The 22237-nt window shown below is 36.5% G+C and overlaps 1 protein-coding gene across 2 annotated transcripts in view; it reads left to right on the top strand.

Moving 5' to 3' along the window:
- WDR70 (WD repeat domain 70) overlaps positions 1-22237 on the top strand; it is a 333335-nt gene that overhangs the window by 76996 nt on the left and 234102 nt on the right. For both annotated transcript variants that reach the window (XM_074202580.1, XM_074202579.1), the window contains one exon: positions 13120-13273. In XM_074202580.1, coding sequence (XP_074058681.1) covers positions 13120-13273 — 154 coding nt within the window. The remainder of the gene's footprint in view (positions 1-13119; positions 13274-22237) is intronic.

Below are 22237 nucleotides of genomic sequence, written 5' to 3'. Positions count from 1 at the left end.
TTTTTGGTCTTGCTCATCTTGCTCAGCATCAGTTCATGCAAACCCCTCCATGCTTCCCTGAATTTCCATCTCTCCTGGTTCTAGTAGAACAATAGTGTTCCATGACATACATATACCACAGTTTGCTAAGCCATTCCCCAATTGAAGGACATTTACTTGATTTCCAATTCTTTGCCATCACAAACAGGGCTGCTATGAATATTTTTGTACAAGTGATGTTTTTACCCTTTTTCATCATCTCTTCAGGGTATAGGCCCAGTAGTGGTATTGCTGGATCAAAGGGTATGCACATTTTTGTTGCCCTTTGGGCATATTTCCAGACTGCTCTCCAGAAAGGTTGGATGAGTCCACAGCTCCACCAACAATGTTTTAGTGTTCCAGATTTCCCATAACCCTTCCAACAATGATCATTTTCCTTTCTGATCATATTGGCCAGTCTGAGAGGTGTGAGGTGGTACCTCAGAGATGCTTTAATTTGCATTTCTTTAATAAGCAATGATTTAGAGCAGTTTTTCATATGACTATGGATTACTTTCATCTCATCTGTAATTTGCCTTTGCATATCCTTTGACCATTTATTGATTGGGGAATGGCTTTTTTTTTTTTTTAGGTTTTTGCAAGGCAATGGGGTTAAGTGGCTTGCCCAAGGCCACACAGCTGGGTAATTATTAAGCGTCTGAGGTCGGATTTGAACTCCAGGGCTGGTTCTCTATCCACTGCGCCATCTAGCTGCCCTGGCTTTTTTTTTTTTTTAATTTCATTTTAGAAATGAGTCCTTTGTCAGAAATACTAGTTGTAGGGACGGCTAGGTGGCACAGTGGATAGAACACCGACCCTGGAGTCAGGAGTACCCGGGTTCAAATCCGGCCTCAGACGCTTAATAATTACCCATCTGTGTGGCCTTGGGTAAGCCACTTAACCCCATTGCCTTGCAAAAATAAAAAAAAAAAGAGAAATACTAGTTGTAAAGATTGTTTCCCAGTTTACTACATTTCTTTTGATCTTGGTTATAGTGTTTTTTTCTGTGCAAAAACTTTTTAATTTAATGTAATTGAAATCATCTAGTTTGTTTTTAGTGAATTCCATTTCTTCCTTAGTCATAAGCTTCTTCCCTTTCCATAGATCTGATAAGCTGCTTCCCTTTCCATAGATCTGACAGGTAAACTACTACTTGGTCTTCCAGTTTGCTTATAATATTGTTTTTTTACGTCTAAATCCTGTATCCATTTTGATCTTATCTTGGTATAGGTTGTGAGGTGTTGATCTAATCCAAGTTTATTCCATACTAACTTCCAATTTTCTCAGCAGTTTTTATCAGAGAGTTTTTATCCGAATAGCTGGACTCTTTGGGTTTATCAAACAGCAAATTACTATAATTGTTTCCTGCTATTGCACCTAGTCTTTTCCTCTAATCTCTACCACTCTGTCTCTTAGCCAATACCAGACAGTTTTGATGACTGATACTTTATAATATAATTTTAGATCTGGTAGTACTAAGTCACCTTCTTTTGCACTTTTTTTCATTGAATCTCTGAAAATTCTTGACTTTTTATTTTTTTATATGAAGGGTTAATACTTATTCTGATCCTGGTCAAGGCCATATGCTAGTTCCATCACCCAAGGTCCCCCATTACCTTTGTACGAACTTGGTTGCCTTTGCGTATTACAGATACTCCCTCTCGCCATTCCTGGAGGTTGAATCCTAGGAGGGCTGGCTACCCGCCTAGAGGTTCAATGTTTAATTAATTTCTGAACCTTGACTGTGAGTCTTCCCAGGTCATGCACGTACTCTTCACATGGTCATGCGCATACTCTTCACATGTCCTGATTAAGTGCTAAAAAAACTTATATAAGCCTATTGGCAGTGTGCCACCTTTGTCTGAGACCCTTTAAAAGTCTTAGCATTGAGCAGCACTTTCGAGTTTTACCTATGGAAAGGATGCTTTGCCTGGGATGTTACCCAATCATGACTCTGAAGGCTGTATCCCCAGGACTCCCTAGTTGCTGTTGATTGAGATGTTGGTGTTCCCCCGATTGATGATGGTTTCTTTTAATATCTTATCTTTTTGTAGGCTTTGCTCTTCTTTTCATTATATTGAGACTTATTGGCTACTTTTCCTGTAAAACTGATTTATTTCTACCTGTTTTATAATCACTTTATTAAATATACTCTTTTTAATTTTGTTTTTGTGAACGTGTCATTTTGTAGGATTGAATCGAAACCTAAACTCCTTTATCAGATACCATATGAATTTACTTACCACTTTTTCTAACTCAGAGTAATTTTTTTGGAATTTTGATTAATAGGGTATTAAACAGATAGTTTAGTTTTGGTAGAATTGTCTTTATTATATTAGCTCGGTCTATCCATGAGCAGTTGATGTTTGCCCTCTTTAGTGTTTTTTGTACCTTTTTTTTTAAACTGAATTTATTTTTATGGCTTTCATTTTTAGCTCTTCCTTCTTTCTCCATTTCTCCTTTGCCACTCTCATTGTTTTTTAAATTTTTTTTAAATTTATTTAAGAGAGTGGAGTTAAGAATGACTTGCCCACAGTCACATAGCTAGGAAATTGTTAAGTGTCTGAGATTGAATTTGAACTCAGGTCTTTCTTCCTGACTCCAGGACTGCTGCTTTATCCACTGCACCCCCTAGCTGCCCTCTTCATTTATTATTTAAATCCTTTTCAGGTCTTTTTTTAAAAAATGCTTCTTTTAACTCTTTTAGGAATTCTTGCTAGACTTGTGTCCAAATTGTGTTATTTCTTCTCCTGAGCTTCCCTGTTGCTGTAATAGGTCTTTTTATTTGGATTTTTTTTTGGTGTATTTGTTCACTGTTGCCCCCTTCTTTCAGACTTTGGACTTTGTTAGTACTGGGTTCAGGACACTTCTGAGGAATGAGATTAGGTAGAATATTTGACTTGAGCTTCTATCCTATGATGTTTGTCTGCTGCTTTCACAATTTAGACTTTTAGTATTCCCAAAATCATGAGATCTTGGGTGATATCTGTTCACTACACTCCTGTTATGAGCTCTTCAACTTCTTTACCCAGGTTTGAGTCTGTTGACTTATCCTTGTTTTGAAGTTTTACTAGACTACTTCTGAACTTGAGGAAATGGTCTCATTAAAGTGGGAAAGGGGTTCCTGGGTACTTGAAACTAATTCAGAACGCCTGAATTGCTAATTTCCCTTTAATTTAGGGAGAAGAGGTGTCTGGACATTAGCTATAGTTTTTCCACTACATCTTTCACACTGGACTGGTGGCTAGAACTGTACCCGTGCTCTGTTCCTATGGTCAGATTTACACAACTACTGTTTGCTTCAAGAATTTGTTTCTTGTTCATGATACAGTGAGGACCCATGCCCACAGTCACTCTTCTGTCTCAGATTTCTGACCTGAAAAGTGGATGATGGGTTGCAGAATTGTAAGATGGGGCTTGTTTCTGTACCCAGTGCTTCAGGAATTCTGTGGAATCTCTTTCTGCCCCTTAGCTTCTCCCTTGGTGTCTTATATTTGCTTTTTCTCTGTCTATGATCTGGCATGCTCCATGCTATCTTGAGTGCTCTTGATTAGGCCCTATCTCTAATGTCCACAGACACCTCTGCTCCCTAAATTGCTCTGAACTGGAAAAATGAATCATTGTGACTTTTTCTTGGTTTTCCCCTTCAGAATTCAATTTTGTGCATTTTCTGAATCTTTGTTGATGAGATGTTTTGGGCAGGTTAAGCTAAAATGCTTCTGTCTCTACCATATAAATTCCCAGATAAACTACATTGTAAAAATTACACACCATTGTATAATATCTAAATAGTAAATATACAGTGAATAAATTTAACAGGAGGTAGTGAAAGACTAAATAAGGAAGGAGTATACTTGTGGTTGAATGGGATTAGAAAAGGAAATAGATGAATTAACAAAATAGTGCCTGAGCTATTTTGAAAGATTCTGTGAGATGGAGGTGATGAAGGTATGCATTTTAAGTGTAGAAATAGGTCCTTGTATAGTCAAGGAAATAGTAGATGCATTCTTGTGTGTGAGAGAAAAAAGAGAAAGAAGGTCGGTTTCCCTGGAGCTCAGTTTGTAATGGAGGGAAATTAATATAAAATGATGCTGAAAAGATAGCATTGGCTAGAGTTTGAAGAACTAAATAGAAGAATTTATATTTTATGTTAGAAGCAATAAAGGGATCTCTGGGATTTATTCAGTACAAGAGTGACATAGATCTTTGAAGACAATCACTTTGGCAGCTATGTGGAAGGAGTGTCTCAAGTCAGGCTATAGAAAGAATTGCTGTGAGACGTGGAGCTTCTGAACTAATATGGTGACTGCGCAAATAGAATAGGTTCAGGTGTGGTAGAATGGTGTGGGAGATACTGCATTTCATTGTAAATGAATATGGAATCAAGAATTATGAATGAGAGTGATTGGAAAGATAGTGATGACTTCTGAACAAATAGTTAAGCTTGGAAGAGATTTGGGTTCTGGGGGAAATTGATAGTGAATTCTACTTTAGATAGATTGAGTTTGATACATCTTTTGAGACTTCAGTTTAAAATGGTCATCTGGCACTTGTGAGGTGGAGCCAAATTGATTGCTTGAAGCTAGTATGCTCCTGGAACTTTTCCCTAAACAATGTTAAATGAAACCTCTATAAGGACATAAAAGCTACAGATATCATAAAAAAAAGACCAAAACAAGTTTTCAACTGTAGACATCATGTAAAGGATCTTAAGTGAAGGTCTGTCTCTTCTGTGGGGAAAAGGGGAAGTAAAGTCTAGCTAGGAGGGAGAGTGGGAAAACCAGCAGGAGACTTTTAGCTACATTGCAGCACAAGTCCCAGCAGCTAGATGGCAGCACAGGTCCTGGGAGCTAGATGGCAAGCCAGCAGGGATGGTCCCAATCTAGACAAAGTCTGAACCTGAGAACACAGGGGCAAAAGACAGGACTTGGTTGGGAACAAACTATTGCATACATAGGAAGAGTCTGAATATAAAGGAGGAACAAACCTCTGCAAAGGCAATGTCTGGGCTGAAGAGGCAACATCTTGGCAGCAGTAAGCCAGGGATTATACCCCTACCCCCCCTGCACAAAAACTCAGGCTATTCTCCCCATATCCCAGGAACAGAGCTAAACAATCAAAATGAATAAAAAAACTAAAAGAGCACTAACCATAGAAAGCTAGTATGAAGACGGAGATAATAAAAATGCCATCTCATCAGAAGAAAGCAGTGACACATTGCCTACATGGGAAATCTCAAAGCAGTTTAAAAATTAGATTCTAATCCATAACCTCATAGAACAACTTGAAAAAGAATGTTAAAAAACCAAAGAAGAGAGGAAGAAGATGGAAAAAAGAAATGAGAACCATGCAGGAAAATTATGGAAAATTGACTAAAGAAATCAATTCCTTTAAAAGTAAAAATAACCAACTGGAAAAAGAATTTAATTCTTCAAAAAAAAATAAAATCAACAAACTGGAAAAGGAATATAACTCATCTAAGCTCAAATTGACCATCTGGAAAGGAATACAATAAAATGTTAAAAAAAGAGAGGAAAACCATCCAATTTTATTAGATCAAGAAGACAACATTTTTCTTGAAAGAGTATACAGAGCACCTCCAGAAAGAGACTCCAGAATTAAAAACTCCAAGGACTATCATAGCCAAATTCCAAAAATTCTCAAATAAAGGAGAAGGTACTGCAAGCAACTCAAAAGAAGCAATTTAAATACAATGTAAGCACAGTCAGAATTAAACAGGACTTATCTACTTCAACATAAAAGGATCAGAGGACCTGAAATATGATATTTCAGAGGGCTAAAGTCTTTGGATTAAAATCAAGAATTTACTATCCTGCAAAATTCAGCACATTCTGTCAGAGGAAAATATGGCTGTTTAGAGAAATAGAGAACTTTCAAAATTTCTGATAAAAAATACCAGAACTGACCAGAGAATTTGATTTTCAAATACAAGTCTCAAGAGATACATAAAAAGGTAAATGGAAAGGGGAAAAAAAACAAATGATAGTCAAGAATGTTAAATTGTATACAACCCTACAAGGGAAATTAAAACTTGTATCTCTTTCTCTCTTTTTTTATTATATAAATATTTTGTCTTCCAGTTATATGCAATAGTAGTTTCTACCTGTCATTTTTTTGTAAGGTTTTGAATTTTGCAATCCCTCCCCCTCCCCCCACCCCCTTCACTTGTATCTCTTGAGAATTATATTTCTCTTAGGATAGTTAAAGGATTGAATATAGTTGAAGAGATTGTACTTAGAGGATATAGGTATGGTTGGTTCTTGTCCTTCATTATTGAAGAAAACCAAAACAACACCACTATTTTTGAGACAAATTATAGTGTGTGTTCAACTGTGGGTGATTAGACCAATATGAGCTCAGGATGCTCTACCACAGGTAAGGCATAAATAATTCTGTCTAGTACCTGAGATGCTAGGTATTTTATGTATCACATTTCCTTTGAGCTACTTTAATTCTACTTTGCTCATTGAACTCATTTCTCTGATGAGGGCACCCTATGCTGGGTTGTCCTGTGCCAGTGTATCCTCTATCTTACAATCAATTCTAAAGTTCCAGTACTTAGCATACTTAGAGCTGTATACATAATTAAATCAGAATTGACTTATCAATCTTTAAAAGTAGTAGTTCTATCAGGTCTGATAAAATGTTGACAAAGGGGATGTAAGTACAAGACAGTGTTAAAATAATAAAAACATAAAAAGAAGCACTATACTAGGAGAGGACTAGGCATTAGTGGGTAATATTATAGTATATACTTATAGTAGAGCAAAAGAAGGGAGGTTGTGAATACTGAATAAATCCTACTCCATAGATTTGGCCCAGAGTGGGAATAGCATCCATTTCCAATTGTGTTTAAAAATCTATCCTCCCTTTCAGGGAATAGGGAGGCAAAGGGAAAGAAAAGGGAAGAAGGGACTGTTGAAAGGGAAGGTGAATGTAAAAGTGAAAGTTAACATAAAGTTAAAATTTAAAAGAAAAGTTAAAGGGGAAAGGGAGCAAAACATTGGTGAAGAGGAATGAAAGGAAAGGAAAGAAAATTACAAAGAGGAAACGATAACAAAATTAGTTACCTTAATTGTAAATATGAATGTCATGAACTTTCTCATAAAATGGAAGTGATTAGCAGAATGGATTAAAAACCAGAATTCTACACTATACTGTTTTCAAGAATACATTTGAAGTAGAGAGACACACATAGAGTAAATGTAAAAGACTGGAGCAAAATATATTATCCTTCAGTAGAAGTAAAAAAATCAGGAATTATTTACTGATCATCATCAGGGAAAGCAAAAGCAAAAATAGATCTCATTAAAAGGGATAAGGAAAAAAAACAGGGATAAGGAAGGAAACTACATCTTCTTAAAAGGCACCATGGGCAAAGAGATTATATCTTTATTAAACATATATGTACCTAGTTATACAGTGTCCAAATTCTTAGAGAAGGAATTGAATGAATTATGAGGAGACAGATAGATAGTAAAATTATAATAATGGGGGGCCTCAGCCTCCCTCTCTCAGAACTGGCTAAGTCTAACTACAAAATAAACAAGAAGGAAGTTTATGAAGGTGAATAAAATCTTAGAAAACTTAGATATGATAGACCTCTGGAGAAAACTGAATGAAAATAGAAAAGGATATACCATTTTCTCTGAACTACATGGCATCTATTCCAGAATAGACCATGTACTAGGGCATAAAAATCTTACAATCAAATGAAGAAAGGCATATATATATATTATATGTGTGTGTGTGTGTGTGTGTGTGTGTGTGTGTGTCCTCAGGGCATGTCCCTGCTTGTTCTGCTAGCTGGGTAACACATGCTTTAATAATGACTCCTCATATATATCTATATCTATCTATCTATTTATCTATCTATCTATCTATACATCTATACATTATTGTGCTAGGAATTATAATGAAACACTTAGTTGATTGTGACCAGAAGAAGTTGATTAGTAAGAGTGCAGAATCCAGTCTTATTCTCACACATATGGAAACGTGTTAAGAATGATGAATTAGTAAAGAATTAAGAGAAGGAGCAAAGAGATAGGAGTAACGGAAGAGAGAATCTTCAAGGAAAGCATGGTAGTCCACAATGCCATGCAGCAGAGAGGTCAAGTAGAGTGAGGCTAGAAAACATCTTCAGGTTTGACAATTAGGAGATTTTGGTAACATTGGAAAGAGTAGTTTAAATTGAGTGCTGATGTCATTCCAGGAATTTGGTTGAGAAGAAATAGAAAGTGATAACTTGAGATAACTTGAGGGAATGCAGTGAAAGTTTTTTTTTTCCCAAGGATGGGGGAGATTTGGGTTTCCTTGATGTCATTAGGAATGGAACCAGTAGCTAGGAGGAAAAAATTAGAAAGCTTGAAGAGATCTTTTAGAGAAGTTAGGAGAGATTTACATGGGCTGGTCTTCTCCAAACTGGGGGAAGGGAGAAGTGGGGAGAAAGTGGGAAGTGATGGATGATGAGAAGGGGGAGGAGTTCAGGGTGATATCAGTAAAATAGATAAATTCAGCTGAGAGGGGGAGATCTGTAGAATACTTCAGAAATGTTGAAAATGTTTGGGATAGCTTTTGTGGAGAGTAGAATAGGGGAATCATTTTGTTCATTTATTTCAGTTGTATCTGACTCTTTGTGACTCAATTTGGAATTTTCTTGGCAAAGATATTGGAGTGGTTTGCCATTTCTTTCTCCTACTTGTTTTAAAGATGAAGAAGCTGAGGTAAACAGGGTGACATGACTTGCTCAGGGTCACATATCTAGTAAGTATCTGAACCAGATTTGAGCTTAGGGAGATGAGTATTTCTATTACAAATCCAGCACTCCATCCATTTGCCACCTATCTGCTCCAGTGAGGACCCAATTAAGATGAGAAACATAAATTTATACTGTAAATAAGAAAATATTTCATCTTGGGTTAGAATTGAAGTTTTCGTTGACTACATCTTATTTTGTATATCAAATATGTACTTTGTACATTTTTTCTGCCAAATAAGGGAAGCTTATTGCATATTTATTAGTTTCTTTATGGCACAAATTTGTCATGAGACACATTTTCTAATTATTTTATGGAAACTTTTGCTTTTTGAATCAAATTCAATGTTTTCTTTACTAATATTAGTTATCTGTAACTAATACATATTGTATATTTGGAATATATTTAAATAAGGAATTGTAGTATGTTTATAACTTGGGATCCTTTATTGTTGTAAACCATTGAGTAGGGACTGAATTTTGGGGGGAAGGATAGGTTTTTCTTTGTTTTCCCACTGTGCCTGGCACATAACAGAGGCTTAATAGATGCTTGTTGCCTAACTTCCTCAAATTGTTGTTTCTCTACCTGGATAAGAATATAGTATATGGGCCTAAGGCATGTTTTCAGAAAACACTTTTTTTTTTTTCAGTTTCTGACTGAGAGTAGAAAGACTGAAAATTTTCACCAGTATGATAGAAACAAAGCCTCATATGTATACCTTCTTTTACAATGTTTTAGGAACTAAGTTTCGATTGGTAGTAGTGATTTGCTCCCAATATTGAATAATTCATATGGTGAGGTCAAAGTAACTGTAATGAGATTCTGTGGCTCTTGAGCCTCAAGTGACAGCCCTGAACAGCTGTATTTATTTATCTGCAATGCATGTCCCAGCTTGTTCTGCTAGCTGGGTAGCACATGCTTTAAAAATGACTCCTCACTCTCTACCTTCCTCCTCCCCAGGAAGAACTTCATAGAAAGAATTGTGTAATGTCACTAATCCTTTGGATTCATATTAGTCTTACTGCTTTAGATTACATTCGTTTACTCCCATATGACTCTTGGTTACTGTTAGATTGGTGTTCTCTTTCTTCTCTTTGATCACAATATTGGTTGTTTAGTCAGTAATTTGAGAAACTGATATGATAGCATATGATAGCAATTCTCTTTAGCCTTGAATCTAATGACTTCTGATCTTATCCTTTTCATTTTGTGATCTGTGCAGTTAAGGAGGAGGTGACAGAGGGATCATTAGGTTTATGTGTGTTTGCATGCTTGCACGTGGAGCCTAAAGACCTTGTAGAGAAATAGAGAAAATGGGAAATAACAAAATAGAGGCATGATGTAAAATCTGATGTAGTAGTAGTAGTAGTAGTAGTAGTAGTAGTAGTAGTAGTAATACTAATACTAATAATACTACTACTAATAATAATATAATACTTTAGAGTTTGCAGAATGTTTTACAAACCTCTCATTTGGTCCTCACAGTAACCTTGGGACTATTATATTCTCATTTTAGAGGTCAAGAACCTGAATTAAATGACTTGACCTGAGTCACTTAGCTAGTAAGTTTTTGAAGCTTAATTTGAACTCAGGTTTTCCTGATCTGAAAAAAAAAACTAAAATATCTTGAATAGAATCTATGTTTATCTACTTTGCAATCAATATATATTAGTAATAATAACTGTTAGGAAGGATATACTCAATAATCTGACTTCTATTTTTTCAGTAATTTACCATTTCACATAGTAGTTTTATTAATGATTCTGTCTATGTGTACATTATTTCCCCCCCTTAACTCATAGTTATGATTGTTTTGACATGTACTTGTTTTGTTCAACTTTTTCAAGTGATACTGATTTAAATTCAAGAACTAGATCAAAAACTTTACCAAATGACATCCTTCCTACAGCTCCTAGGGACATCTCTGTTCCATTTGGGATCTCCTAAAACTCATTCTGTGCTCTGATGTTAGATCTGCCTCTCCCTTTCTGAGCTTCTCTCCTAAGTGAAACAAATATTTTGCAACTTAGGCTACTTGAGCTGCTTTGATCTTTTCTATCTTGATGAAACCACTTTTTATGACTAATTGCTTAGGGCACTAAGAGCTTCCCTTAAGTTGTCATTGCCTTTGGAATTGATGCAGTGAATCTCACCACTGGGGAAGTAGCTTTTTGAAGTGCTGTTAATTTGAGACTGTCAGCTACAATTTCAGAATTTCACAAGTAATGGACAATGTGTAATTCTTGAATAGCAGGTGTCTGGCTAATGTGTTTAGAGAGAAAAACAATGTGACAAATAAGTATATATGTACATATATGGTTTTGTTTATGAATATATGTATCCATTATGCGAGTGTGCGTTTATGTCATCGTGTATATATACTTGCACATAACAAATTTGGCACAATATATAAAATGAAGAATAATTGAGTTCATGTCCTTTTTTGAAGATTTATTGGTTGTATGACCATGAGCAAGGCACTTAACTTTTAAATACCTTAGACTACTTTCTAAAACTTAAGGATTAGTTGCTGATCTGCGTCTGTGGAGGGAGTTTCCACACTGGAACTTCTTTATATAAAGTTCCTTTGTCAGTTGTCTGGACACAATAAAAATATTTAGAGAAAGCCCTAGTCTGACTCAGGAACTGAGAAGAATGCTAAAATATGGTTTTTTTTTTAAAGATTGTTGTTCTATTGCTTTTTTTTCTACTTAAATTTTTATTATGACTATTGTTCCTTTGATCTCATGGTTTGACAATTTTGATTTATTATTGATTTACAATAAAATATCTTTTTGGAATCAGGCAGTTCAACTTCTGCCTAAAGAGTTGCATAAGTAAATGAAATGTGTTTGGAAAGAAATCTGTGAATTGAGGGAGAATACTGATATTGATGAGAAAACAACTCCTTTGGAGAATTAATTTTCCAGGAGGCTTATTAGATACATAGAACTTATTTTTTGGTATTGATTTATAAACTCCTGATTATGAGCTCTGTTTATTATCTTTCATTTACATACATATTCATCAAGATAATGGTAAGTATACTGTAGTACATGTTTAATAAATACTTCATATCTTGATAGTTTAATATTGCTACTTAAATAGTGCTTTCTTATGGAGTAAAAACTAGATATTGCCAGTTCAAAGTGGAATCAAATTAATCTGTATAGTCCTTTGTATTTATTGATGTATGCATCCCCTTTAGTCATAAAATTGTGAGCCATCCACACTCTTTCATTCTGTGTGATTCTTTGCAATGCTACCTGTGGACTCATCTGCTGCCAAGATTCCCTTGCCTGGGGCAACAATTTTGTGAGCTATCTCAGAGAGTTCTTTCTTTTGCTCTGGTGTCAGTGCTGGATGTTGGGCAGGCATGTTTTCGTTGACTGTGCTGGTTGTTTCCTGCAGGAGGAGCCGAACTTCTGCGCTCCCCGAACGCGAACGTCGCCTATTGAGCTCCATTCTTGTGATTCTTGGCCATGTTGTTTCTCAAATCCTCCATAGAGGTTCTTTTGCAGCAGGAAATTGGTTGGAGTCATCGAAAGGGCTGTAATTTCTCTAATGAATTCTCAAATGTGATTGCAACTTGGGTATTATCTTTGATTTGTCATTCTCTCTTACCTCTCATGTCCATTATGCTGCCAAGACCCATCTATTTTTAGTTTTTTTTTTACATCTTTTAAATATGTCCCTAATGTTTTTTATTGCTAAAACATTGGTGGACAGCCTCTTATCCTCACATCTGTTGCTTGTTCTCCTTCCCACAAGTTTTTCCTTCTTCTATTTCAAAGTCCTTAAAACCCTTTATATAACCTAATCTCCCCCAACCTTTTAGTTTTCTGATACCTTACATCTTACCCTTTTAAGGTCCTATAGGTATTTAATTGCAGAATTTCTATTCAGTCAATCATTACTCTCTATTTCATCAACTTTCATTGATGGACAAAGTTTTCTAACTCCAAATTGCCATTATGAACAAAATCTACAGATTCAGTACAAAAAAAAAAAAGTTGTTGGCTATGTAAAAAAAGTAAAGCTTTTATAAATTTAAACAGAAAATTTATTTACTTAAATATAAAAATTCTTCAAAATGCATTCTGTCAGACCCAAAATCACCTATTTACTTTTCTTGTCTATTGAGCTTTCTATCCGTATATTCCATATGAAATTTTCTTAAAGACTTTTTTTCCTCTCAAAGGTTTCAAGCTCATGCTTGGTGCTATTTTGGGTGAACATTTCCCCTTTTCTCAAATCAGAGAAGAGGCTTTAGGTTCCTGAAAATATCTTTCTTCATCAGAGTGTTTTCTTTTCCTTACAGTCACCAAATAAAATCACTACAGTATAGCAGCACAGGAGATGTGATTCTTGTGGTGTCTGGAAACTCCCAGGCCAAAGTGCTTGACAGAGATGGCTTCCTAGTAATGGAATGTGTGAAAGGAGATCAGTATATTGTGGACATGGCCAACACCAAGGTGAGAATCAAAATCAATTCATTTTATTGCCTTGTTAAACTGTAAATCATGACTGTGTTTACTTGCTTGGATTGTTTTCTTTGTTCAAAAAATTTTATTTATGGGTTTAAGTGACTTACCCGTGGTCATGCAGCTAGGCAATTATTAAATGTCTGAGATGGGATTTGAACTCAGGTCCTACTGACTCAAGGGCTGGTGCTCTATCCACTATGCCACCTAGCTGCCCTTGTTTTCTTAGTATTGAAGATCAAATTGTACTTTATTTTTCTTATTTGGAAATGGAAATGATGGAATGATTCATAAAATCTTTTTGTTGAAAAGATTTCTTGAAAGATAAAATTCTACTTATAGGGGTTTCTTTAGGACACCAAAGTATTTTTTGGTAGGAATTTTGTCAAAATGCCATGGTAGAAATTTTCAGAGTCTAGTAATTGTATACAGTGACCCATCCTCCATGTAGTGAACAAACAAGTAAGATTAGACTTTGAGTTTATTAAGATAAGGAGAAAAGTCTGCTCCTATTTTTCTGCTCTTAACTGGATCTTTTTCTTCCCGTTTGAAGGTGATGAGGGTGGTAGACTGTTTTAGGAGTTTAGGTAGATTTTCTCAGTTAATTGTGATATGTGAAGCTATGGAATGAAGTTGCTGGATATGGGATATTTCCAGATATGGGAATAGTAGATGCTATTTGTTAAAACAGGAATAAAGACCTTCATCCATAATGAGTTTTGTCCAGAGAATGGACTTGAAAAGTAGAGTCAAGGAAGACTGGGCTCAGATCTGTCCTTGTTCCTTGACAGTTGGCTACCTATGTGACCTAGGGCAAGTCATGTCACTTCTGGGGGATCTCAATGACAGATTAAGTCCCTGCTTGTCTAATTCTGTAATTCTCTGTCCTCTCTTAGGATAGCATTTACTGGCATAGTTTGTTGTGAGCAAATAAGGAATGGTGGGCCATGGACTTGTTACAGAGTCATCCTTTGAAATGGGATACTTCCCTAATTAAGCTTCTATCCATCTCCTTTTTCCTCCCTTAGTTTCAGTGTTAGTTCTGTATCCAGTCAGTTATGTGGTTCGGTGGATATATAGTGCTTGACCTAGAGTAAGGAAGACCTGAGTTCAAACACTGCCTCAGACTCAATTTTGCTTTGTCTCTGGGTAATTACTAAGCCTCTTAACTTCAGTTTACTCATCTGTAAAAAGGAGGATTAACACTTTGTAGAGTTATGTGAGGATCAGTTAAGAGTAAATATGTAAAATTCTTCACAAAATTTAAAGCACTATATATGTTAGCTGTTACTTATAAAGTTTATTTTCATTTCAATTTCTTTTGACTAAAAGGCTGAAATTCATAACTATATAAAAACTCTTGTTATCATGAGGGTACTGTTTCATGGGTTGTTAGGATCAAAAACTTTACCATTAACTTGAATTCACTTCAACAATTTTTATACCTACTATATTTTATTAGACAGTAAATTATATTCCACTTGAGTGACTTAAGTAATTTGTGAATTCTGATCATATTTGTACATTGTAATTGGAGGACCAAAACTCCTGTTTAAAGACAGAAATAGGTTTATATAATAAATTAATGAAAAAACATTTATCAAGCACTTTACTAATAGAAATAGAAAACTAGAAAAATCAAGACAGCCCTGCTTTCAAGGAACTCATTCTCTAATTGAGGGAGACAATACATAAAAGAAAAGTTCAGCTGAAGTCAAAAGAGAATTATGGCAGGGATGCTGATGAATGCTGGTGGGTTTAGATTACATTTGAAGGTTAGAAGACAGAGCTGGAGGTCTGGAGGTTCTAGAAGCAGGGCATCTCAAAGAGTGATTCTACATTTTACTAAAAGGAATATGACACAATAGATGGAGTTCTGGGCTTGAGTCAGAAGTTCTGGACTGGGGGCGGAGCCAAGATGGCGACAAGAATGGATCCTGTCTTAGGCGCTCTCTCATAAAAATCATAAACTAAGGACTCTTAACTAAATTTTTGAGAGACAGAACCCACAGAGGGACCCAGAGAGGCAGTTCCTCCTACTCAAGGTAGCCTGGAAAAGAGCAGAAAGGCTTTGCTCCCCGAGGTCGGAGGGGCCGCCTGCCAGAGGGGTGGTGAGCCAGAGCGAAAGAACTTCAGCCTCCCAGAGGCAGCCCCAGGGTGCTGGGAGCCGCGGCTCACAGCAGTGGGGGATTCTCCTGAGCTATGCTCCAGGGAGCACCAGGCACAAATTGGGGGAACAGTGGGGGACCTCTGCCAGAGCGAGCACATGGAGCCCAGCCCTCAGGGCACACAGTGAGCAGCATGGCCAGGGCAGCAGAGTTCCAGGAAACAGAAGCAGGAGGAGCCAGTAAGCAGGAGCCCCCAGGACATGAACCCATTGAACCTAGGGAGGGGAGTGAAGAGAGAGAGACTGCAGAGCTCTGTCCTCTATCCCTGGAACAGGACTCTGGCGTTCTGACCACATTCAGATCCTGATCACAGTCTAGGCCCCCCCATAGAACAGTAGCCCCCCACCCCCACATCAGCCAGGTGGCAGAGGGGCATGCTTATGGTCATTCACAGACCAGGAGGGAGGACAGAGCCTCACACACTGAGACCCTTGTGGGAGTGTCCCAAAAGCTCAGGAAGCACCCCAAAAACCAGGCTCAGGCTGGGAAAATGAGCAAGCAGAGAAACAAAAGGAACACCATTGAGAAATACATTATCTATGAGCCCAAGAAGGATCAAAATACTCAGTCTGAAGATGAGGAAGCACAAGCTCCTGCATCTAAAGACTCCAAGAAAAAACAGAAATTGGGCTCAGGCTATGACAGAGCTCAAAAAAGACTTTGAAAATCAAATGAAGGAGTTAGAAGAAAAACTGGGAAAAGAAAGGAGAGAGAGATGCAGGAAAAACATGAAAATGAAGTCAGCAGCCTAGTGAAGGAAATCCAAAAAACTGCTGAAGAAAATAGCATGCTAAAAACCAGCTTAGGTCAAATGGACAAAACAGTTCAAAAAATTATTGAGGAGAAGAATGCTTTAAAAAGCAAAATGGGCCATATGGAAAAAGAGATAAGAAAACTCTGAGAACAAATCCTTCAGACAAAGAATAGAACTCAGGGAGATTGGTGAATTTCCGAGAAACCGGGACTCAATACTTCAAAACCAAAAGAATGAAAAATTAGAAGAAAATGTGAAACATCTCATTGAAAAAACAACTGATATGGAAAACAGATTTAGGAAAGATAATTTAAAAATTATTGGAATACCTGAAAGTCATGATCAGGAAAAGAGTCTTGACATCATTTTCAAAAAATTACTACAGGAAAATTGCTCTGATATTCTAGAAGCAGAGGACAAAATAGAAATGGAGAGAATCCACAGATCCTCCTGAGAAAGAGATCCCAAAAAATCAGCCCCCTAGGAATATTATAGCCAAGTTCCAGAACTCCCAAGTCAAAGAGAAAATATTACAAGCAGCCAGAAGGACACAGTTCAAATATCATGGAGCTGCAGTCAGGATCACACAGGACTTAGCAGCAACTACATTGGAAACTCGTAGGGCTTGGAATATAATATACCGGAAGGCAAAAGAGCTTAGAATGCAGCCAAGTATCAACTACCCAGCAAGGCTGAATGTCCTCTTCCAGGGAAAAAGATGGACTTTCAATGAACCAGGGGAATTTCAAATGTTCCTGTTGGAATGGCCAGAGCTGAACAGAAGGTTTGATTTTCAGATACAGGACTCAGGTGAAGCATGGAGATTGGAGGAGAGGGGGGAAATATGAGGGACTTAATGAGGATGAACTGCATGTATTCCTGTATAGAAAAATGACACTGATAATACTCATATGACCTTTCTCAGTTAATAGAGCTGGTAGAAAGAGCTTTTAAAGTTGAAGCACAAGAGATGAATTTGAGATTAAAATATGGTATCAAAATGGAGTCAATAGAAAAAATGGAAATGTAATGGGAGAAAGAAAAAGGAGAGGGGGAATAGGCCAAGATATTTCATATAACAATATTTTTCTTTATTACAATGAGCTATTGCAATGATATGGTAGGGGAGAAGGCAAGGGGGAATAAGGGAATCTTTGCCCTTATCAGAGGTGGCTAGGAGAGGAAACAGCATATATACTCCATGGGGTATAGGCATCTGGAGTAAGAAGAGGGGGGCAGGGGGAAGGGGAGGGAATGTGAGTGATGGAGGAGAGGATGGACCATGGGAGGAGAGTGGTCAGATATAACACGTTTTCTTTTTTACTTCTTGCAAGGGGCTGGGATTGGAAGGCCTGTCCAGGACCATAGGGCCAGGTGGATGCTGGGTCTAAGGGGTGGTAGGGGAGCTTGGGGCCTTGTCGGCCCCAGAGCTGGGGATCTGTCTGCTGCACCACTCAGCTACCCTACAGCAGAGTCAGAGTGAAAGGAGAGAGAAAATATAGTACATGGTAGTGGAGAAATACAAAAGGAGGGAGTTGCAATCAGCCATGGTAGTGGTGGAAAAATATGGAAGTAACTTTTGTGATGGACTGATCATAAAGAATGTGATCCACCCAAGACAGAGTAGTTGGTGTTGGAACAAAGACTGAAGCACATTTATTATTATTATTATTTTGGGGGTGGTGCAGGGCAAATAGGGCTGGGTGGCCTGCCTGGGGCCGCATAGCAGGGTGATCATTGGGTGTCTGAGGCTGGATTGGGACTCGGGTGCTCCTGGCTCAAGGGCCAGTACTCTGTCTGCCACCCAGCCACCCCTGCTATTATTACTATTTTATTTTATTTTGCGTCTTTTTGTTTTCTGCAGGGCAGTGGGGTTTGGGTGGCTTGCATGTCATATGGCTGGGTGATTGTTGGGTGTACGGGGCTGGATGTGGGCTCGGGTACTTATGGCTTGTGCTCCGTCCATTGCGCCACCTGATCATACCTACAATTATTACTATTATTTTTTTTTATTTTTTTCCTCTCCCCTTTACTTTATCGCTCAAGTGAGTCTGGTGGGGAGGGGGTATTTGTTTTACTCTTAAACAAGAATATTTTATTAATGTATTAAAAACAGTATTTGTACAAAATGAGAATAAATATTAAATAAAAAAAAAGTTCTGGACTTGAGTCATCTTCATGTGTTCCAATACATCCTCAGACACTTGGCAACTGTGTGACTGGGCAAAACACTTAACCCCTTTTGCCTCAGTTTCCTCATATGTATTATTAGCCAGAGAAGGAAATGTCAAACGATTCCAGTATCTCTGCCAAGAAAACCCCAGATGGGATCATGAAGAGTCAGACATGACTCAAAAGAACTGAAAAACAAAAAAAATCTAATCCAAGTTTCATATAATTTCTGGATGCATTTTGGGAACCCCAGGCTTAGGGGGCAGGGGAGAGTGGGAGAGGGAGATAAAGGAAGGATGAATAGAGGACATGAGGTGGCCAAAGGATTTTTTGCTGCTCAGCCATTCAGATGGAAAGTCACTCTTTCATCCATCCATCCATCCATCCATCTTATCTCTCTTTCTTTCTTTGTGTCTGTCTGTCTCACTCTTTTCTTTGCACACTCCCATTTTTTTAAGGGTTTGATAGCATAGATGGAGACTAGAGAGATAGAATTACTTGGAAGCTGACTTATCTAACTAACCCAGTGATTATAATGTTGAATGTATTTTCCAAGTGGCATATTGTAAAGTAAGGGTTAGAAGTTCAGAGTTGGAATAGGGGACTCTAAATGCATAGTGGATGTATAATTTGATGCCCCACATTAATGTTTTCATTTTGTAACCCACAAGAATGTGTCCCAGAGCTGTTCTTCAAATGGAGTTTTGGGGAAAGAGATTCCAGGTTTATTTAGTATTTTTCACTTATCTTGCTCTGGAATGTGCTCTTATTTTGCCCCATATTTCTTAGAATCGGTAAATTAGGAGCATTTTTTAGGCAACTCTTGTGAATCAATGAGAAATGCATGGGTAAAAATGATAAAAAGAAGAGAGCTTAAAAATGACAACTTGAAAAACAGCAATATTGTAACTTAGTTGAAAAATGAAGTAATATTAGGTTTTATATGAATCATATGGAAGTCATATGGAAACAGGAATCAAATATAAGAAGCTTTTCTAATGTACTATTATACATCTAGTTGAATATGACCTTTGGGAAAATCCATTTTATTGGAAAAAGTAGATTGTTTCTTTCAACTGTGAACTGTGAACTTTGAACTGTGAACAAAAGCTGATATTCCATTTTCATTTTCTCACAAAATTATTGGAGGAAGTAAGACTGAGAAATTTTTAGAATATATCCATTTCCTTTTGTTTTGACTCTCTTGTGAGTTAGAAGGTTATTCATCACCTTGTTTGAGGATATTTTACACAATTAAAAAATTTCATTTGCAAGATTGTAGGATTTATTATTACTTTTAATTGTCTAGTAGAGAATTTTGCTATCCTGATAATTCCCTGTCCTGATATTTGATAGCTTTTTATTTAGCATCATTGTGAGGTTTTTTTTGATACTCTGGATAAATTTTGAATATATGGTATTCCAGGAAGGATGGCAAAAATTTACCACAACCATTCTTGTTCTATAGTGTTTTCCTGGAGGAAATGTCTTGAGTGTATTTTCATTGAGTAGAGAAATCCAAGTTTGCAGTTTTGGAATGAATATTGCATTCATCTTAACTATTATATTTTCTTTCACATGCATGCTAAGTAGAGCGACCGTGTTGCACAGTAGTTAGAGGAATGAGGCTTGGTGTCAGGAAAACCTGGACTCAAGTTCTGCCTTTGACTGATTGCATGGCCAAGAGGAGTCCTTTTAAAAATTCCTAATTCCCTCTTTCAGATCACAATTACAAATGAGATGCTGATGATAATTAGAGGAGGAAATTTCCACACAATTTCAATTTATAAAAAAAAGTTATACTGAACATCAATTATCATGAACTTCCTATAGTCGTCCCACAGAGGATTTTACAGATGAGGGAAACAAAGTTTAAAGAGGCTAAACTTCATGAATTTCCCATAGTTTGGTTGATGTAGAACTAGAATTTCTGATATCCAGTTCCTTGGCTTTTTGGTCACAGTCCTAGTGAGATTAGAAAAGATGAATTGTAATGGAGCTCAAAGAAATCTTGAAGGAAATGTTAGGGTAATTATCAGATTACAAAATAATTATGATTATACCATAATTTTCTCTAGAATGTTATTTTTGTACTGATAGCAACCTTTAATAGAAAAGTGGTTCCTGTTCTTTTTGTTTGTTTTGTTTTGTCCAGAGGGAAAATATAGTTAATAGATCATTTTTATGGCTAAGAAATGTTACTGATATTTGGGTTGCAGTTCCTGGTTTAAGTAATTAGATTTGATAAGTGAAGAATGATTTTTTTTTCCCAGAAGTAGGTGCTTGAATGAGGCAAATAGTTAATTTTAATCTCTGTTCCGAGACCAAGAATAATTAACAGCTTCTGAATTTATTATAAAATTTAGGAAACAAGACATTGTAAAAATATATATGCCCTCTCAAAATCCAAATAGCATATACTTTCAATAGGGGCACTTTCTTAATTAGTTCATAATTTTTTATGTTAGTGTTTATATAGCTAATCCTATAGTTTGCCTATTTGACTCAGAATATAGATGTATGTCTTTGTCTTTTGGAGATGTATAAATGTATGTATACACACACACACACACACACATATATATATATAGTGTATTATATATGCATATTGTATACCTTTGCATAAAATATGTATATATGTGTGTATATAACTATATGTATATGTATATGTATATGTATATGTATATGTATATGTATATGTATATGTATATGTATATGTATATGTATATGTATATAGTTGGTCTTATGCCAAAAGTGCACAATTGTTCTAGAATCATAGGGTTATAGAGTAAGAGACCATCTGTTCCAGTCTTTGTTTTACAGATGAAAAAAAAAGACCTAGAGAGAGACTAAGGTCAAGGTCACATGAGGAATAAGCAGTGGAGCTATTTTTCTAGCCCATGTTTTTACCCTGTGCCCAACCCTCTTTCCATTGCATCTCTAGATGTTCTTGAAAGTTTTGTAAGAAATTCTTTTTTATTTGTAACCCTTTCTTGGGGTTTGTGACAAATTTAGTGCTTCATATCTTCAAGTTGGGAAAGTAAGTCTTTAAATAAAACCTAAAAGCACTGCACATCCTATTTTTTTGTAATTGCTCCTTTTTATTATTCAGTTATACAATTGAAGTTTTGAGATGTTGCCACTAGGGGGCAGAGATGTACCAGTCATATGGTCTTGGCTACTCATCCTAGTCCTAAGAAATTGCATTTCTGTCTTTTTTATATAAGTTGAATGAATATAATGTCATTGACACTGGCTAAATCTTTGTGTTGCAAAGATTCATAAATATGAATAAAGTTGCCAATGGTAAAAAGGGATCTGTGTGCACACACACACACACAAAACCTCTTGTAAATTTTAAAGTAGCTTGTATTTCTTGAGATTCAGATAGTTTTATCTTTCTAGCCTGCTCAGATTTGTGATCTTTACCTTTCTATATTAGTTGATCTATTAAAACCAATGAACTAATATATACCACTATTCCTTACATTTATCAAAAATTATTAATTTTATAAGTCATCATAGAGCAACTATGTAGCAAATATTCATACTAAAGAATAAAATTCTACATTAAAACATTAGCCTTTTCATTTTTGTAAGTTTTGTTGATATATTTTGTTATTAAATTGCATTTATAGATCTTCCTCTTCATGAGAAATTTTTTACAATAAAGTAGAACTGTTAAGTAATATTAGTACTTACAGTGTCATGTCAAAATGAGGGCAGCCCTCTACATCTGTAGTAATCCCCATATCTCTATTAAAAATGAGTGAACGGGGGCGGCTAGGTGGCTCAGTGGATAGAGCACCAGCCATGGAGTCAGGAATACATGAGTTCAAATTCGGCCTCAGACGCTTAATA

Source organism: Macrotis lagotis, chromosome X (assembly GCF_037893015.1).
Source record: "Macrotis lagotis isolate mMagLag1 chromosome X, bilby.v1.9.chrom.fasta, whole genome shotgun sequence".
In the NCBI taxonomy this organism is placed as follows: domain Eukaryota; kingdom Metazoa; phylum Chordata; class Mammalia; order Peramelemorphia; family Peramelidae; genus Macrotis; species Macrotis lagotis.
This window is presented reverse-complemented; position numbering and strand designations above follow the sequence as displayed.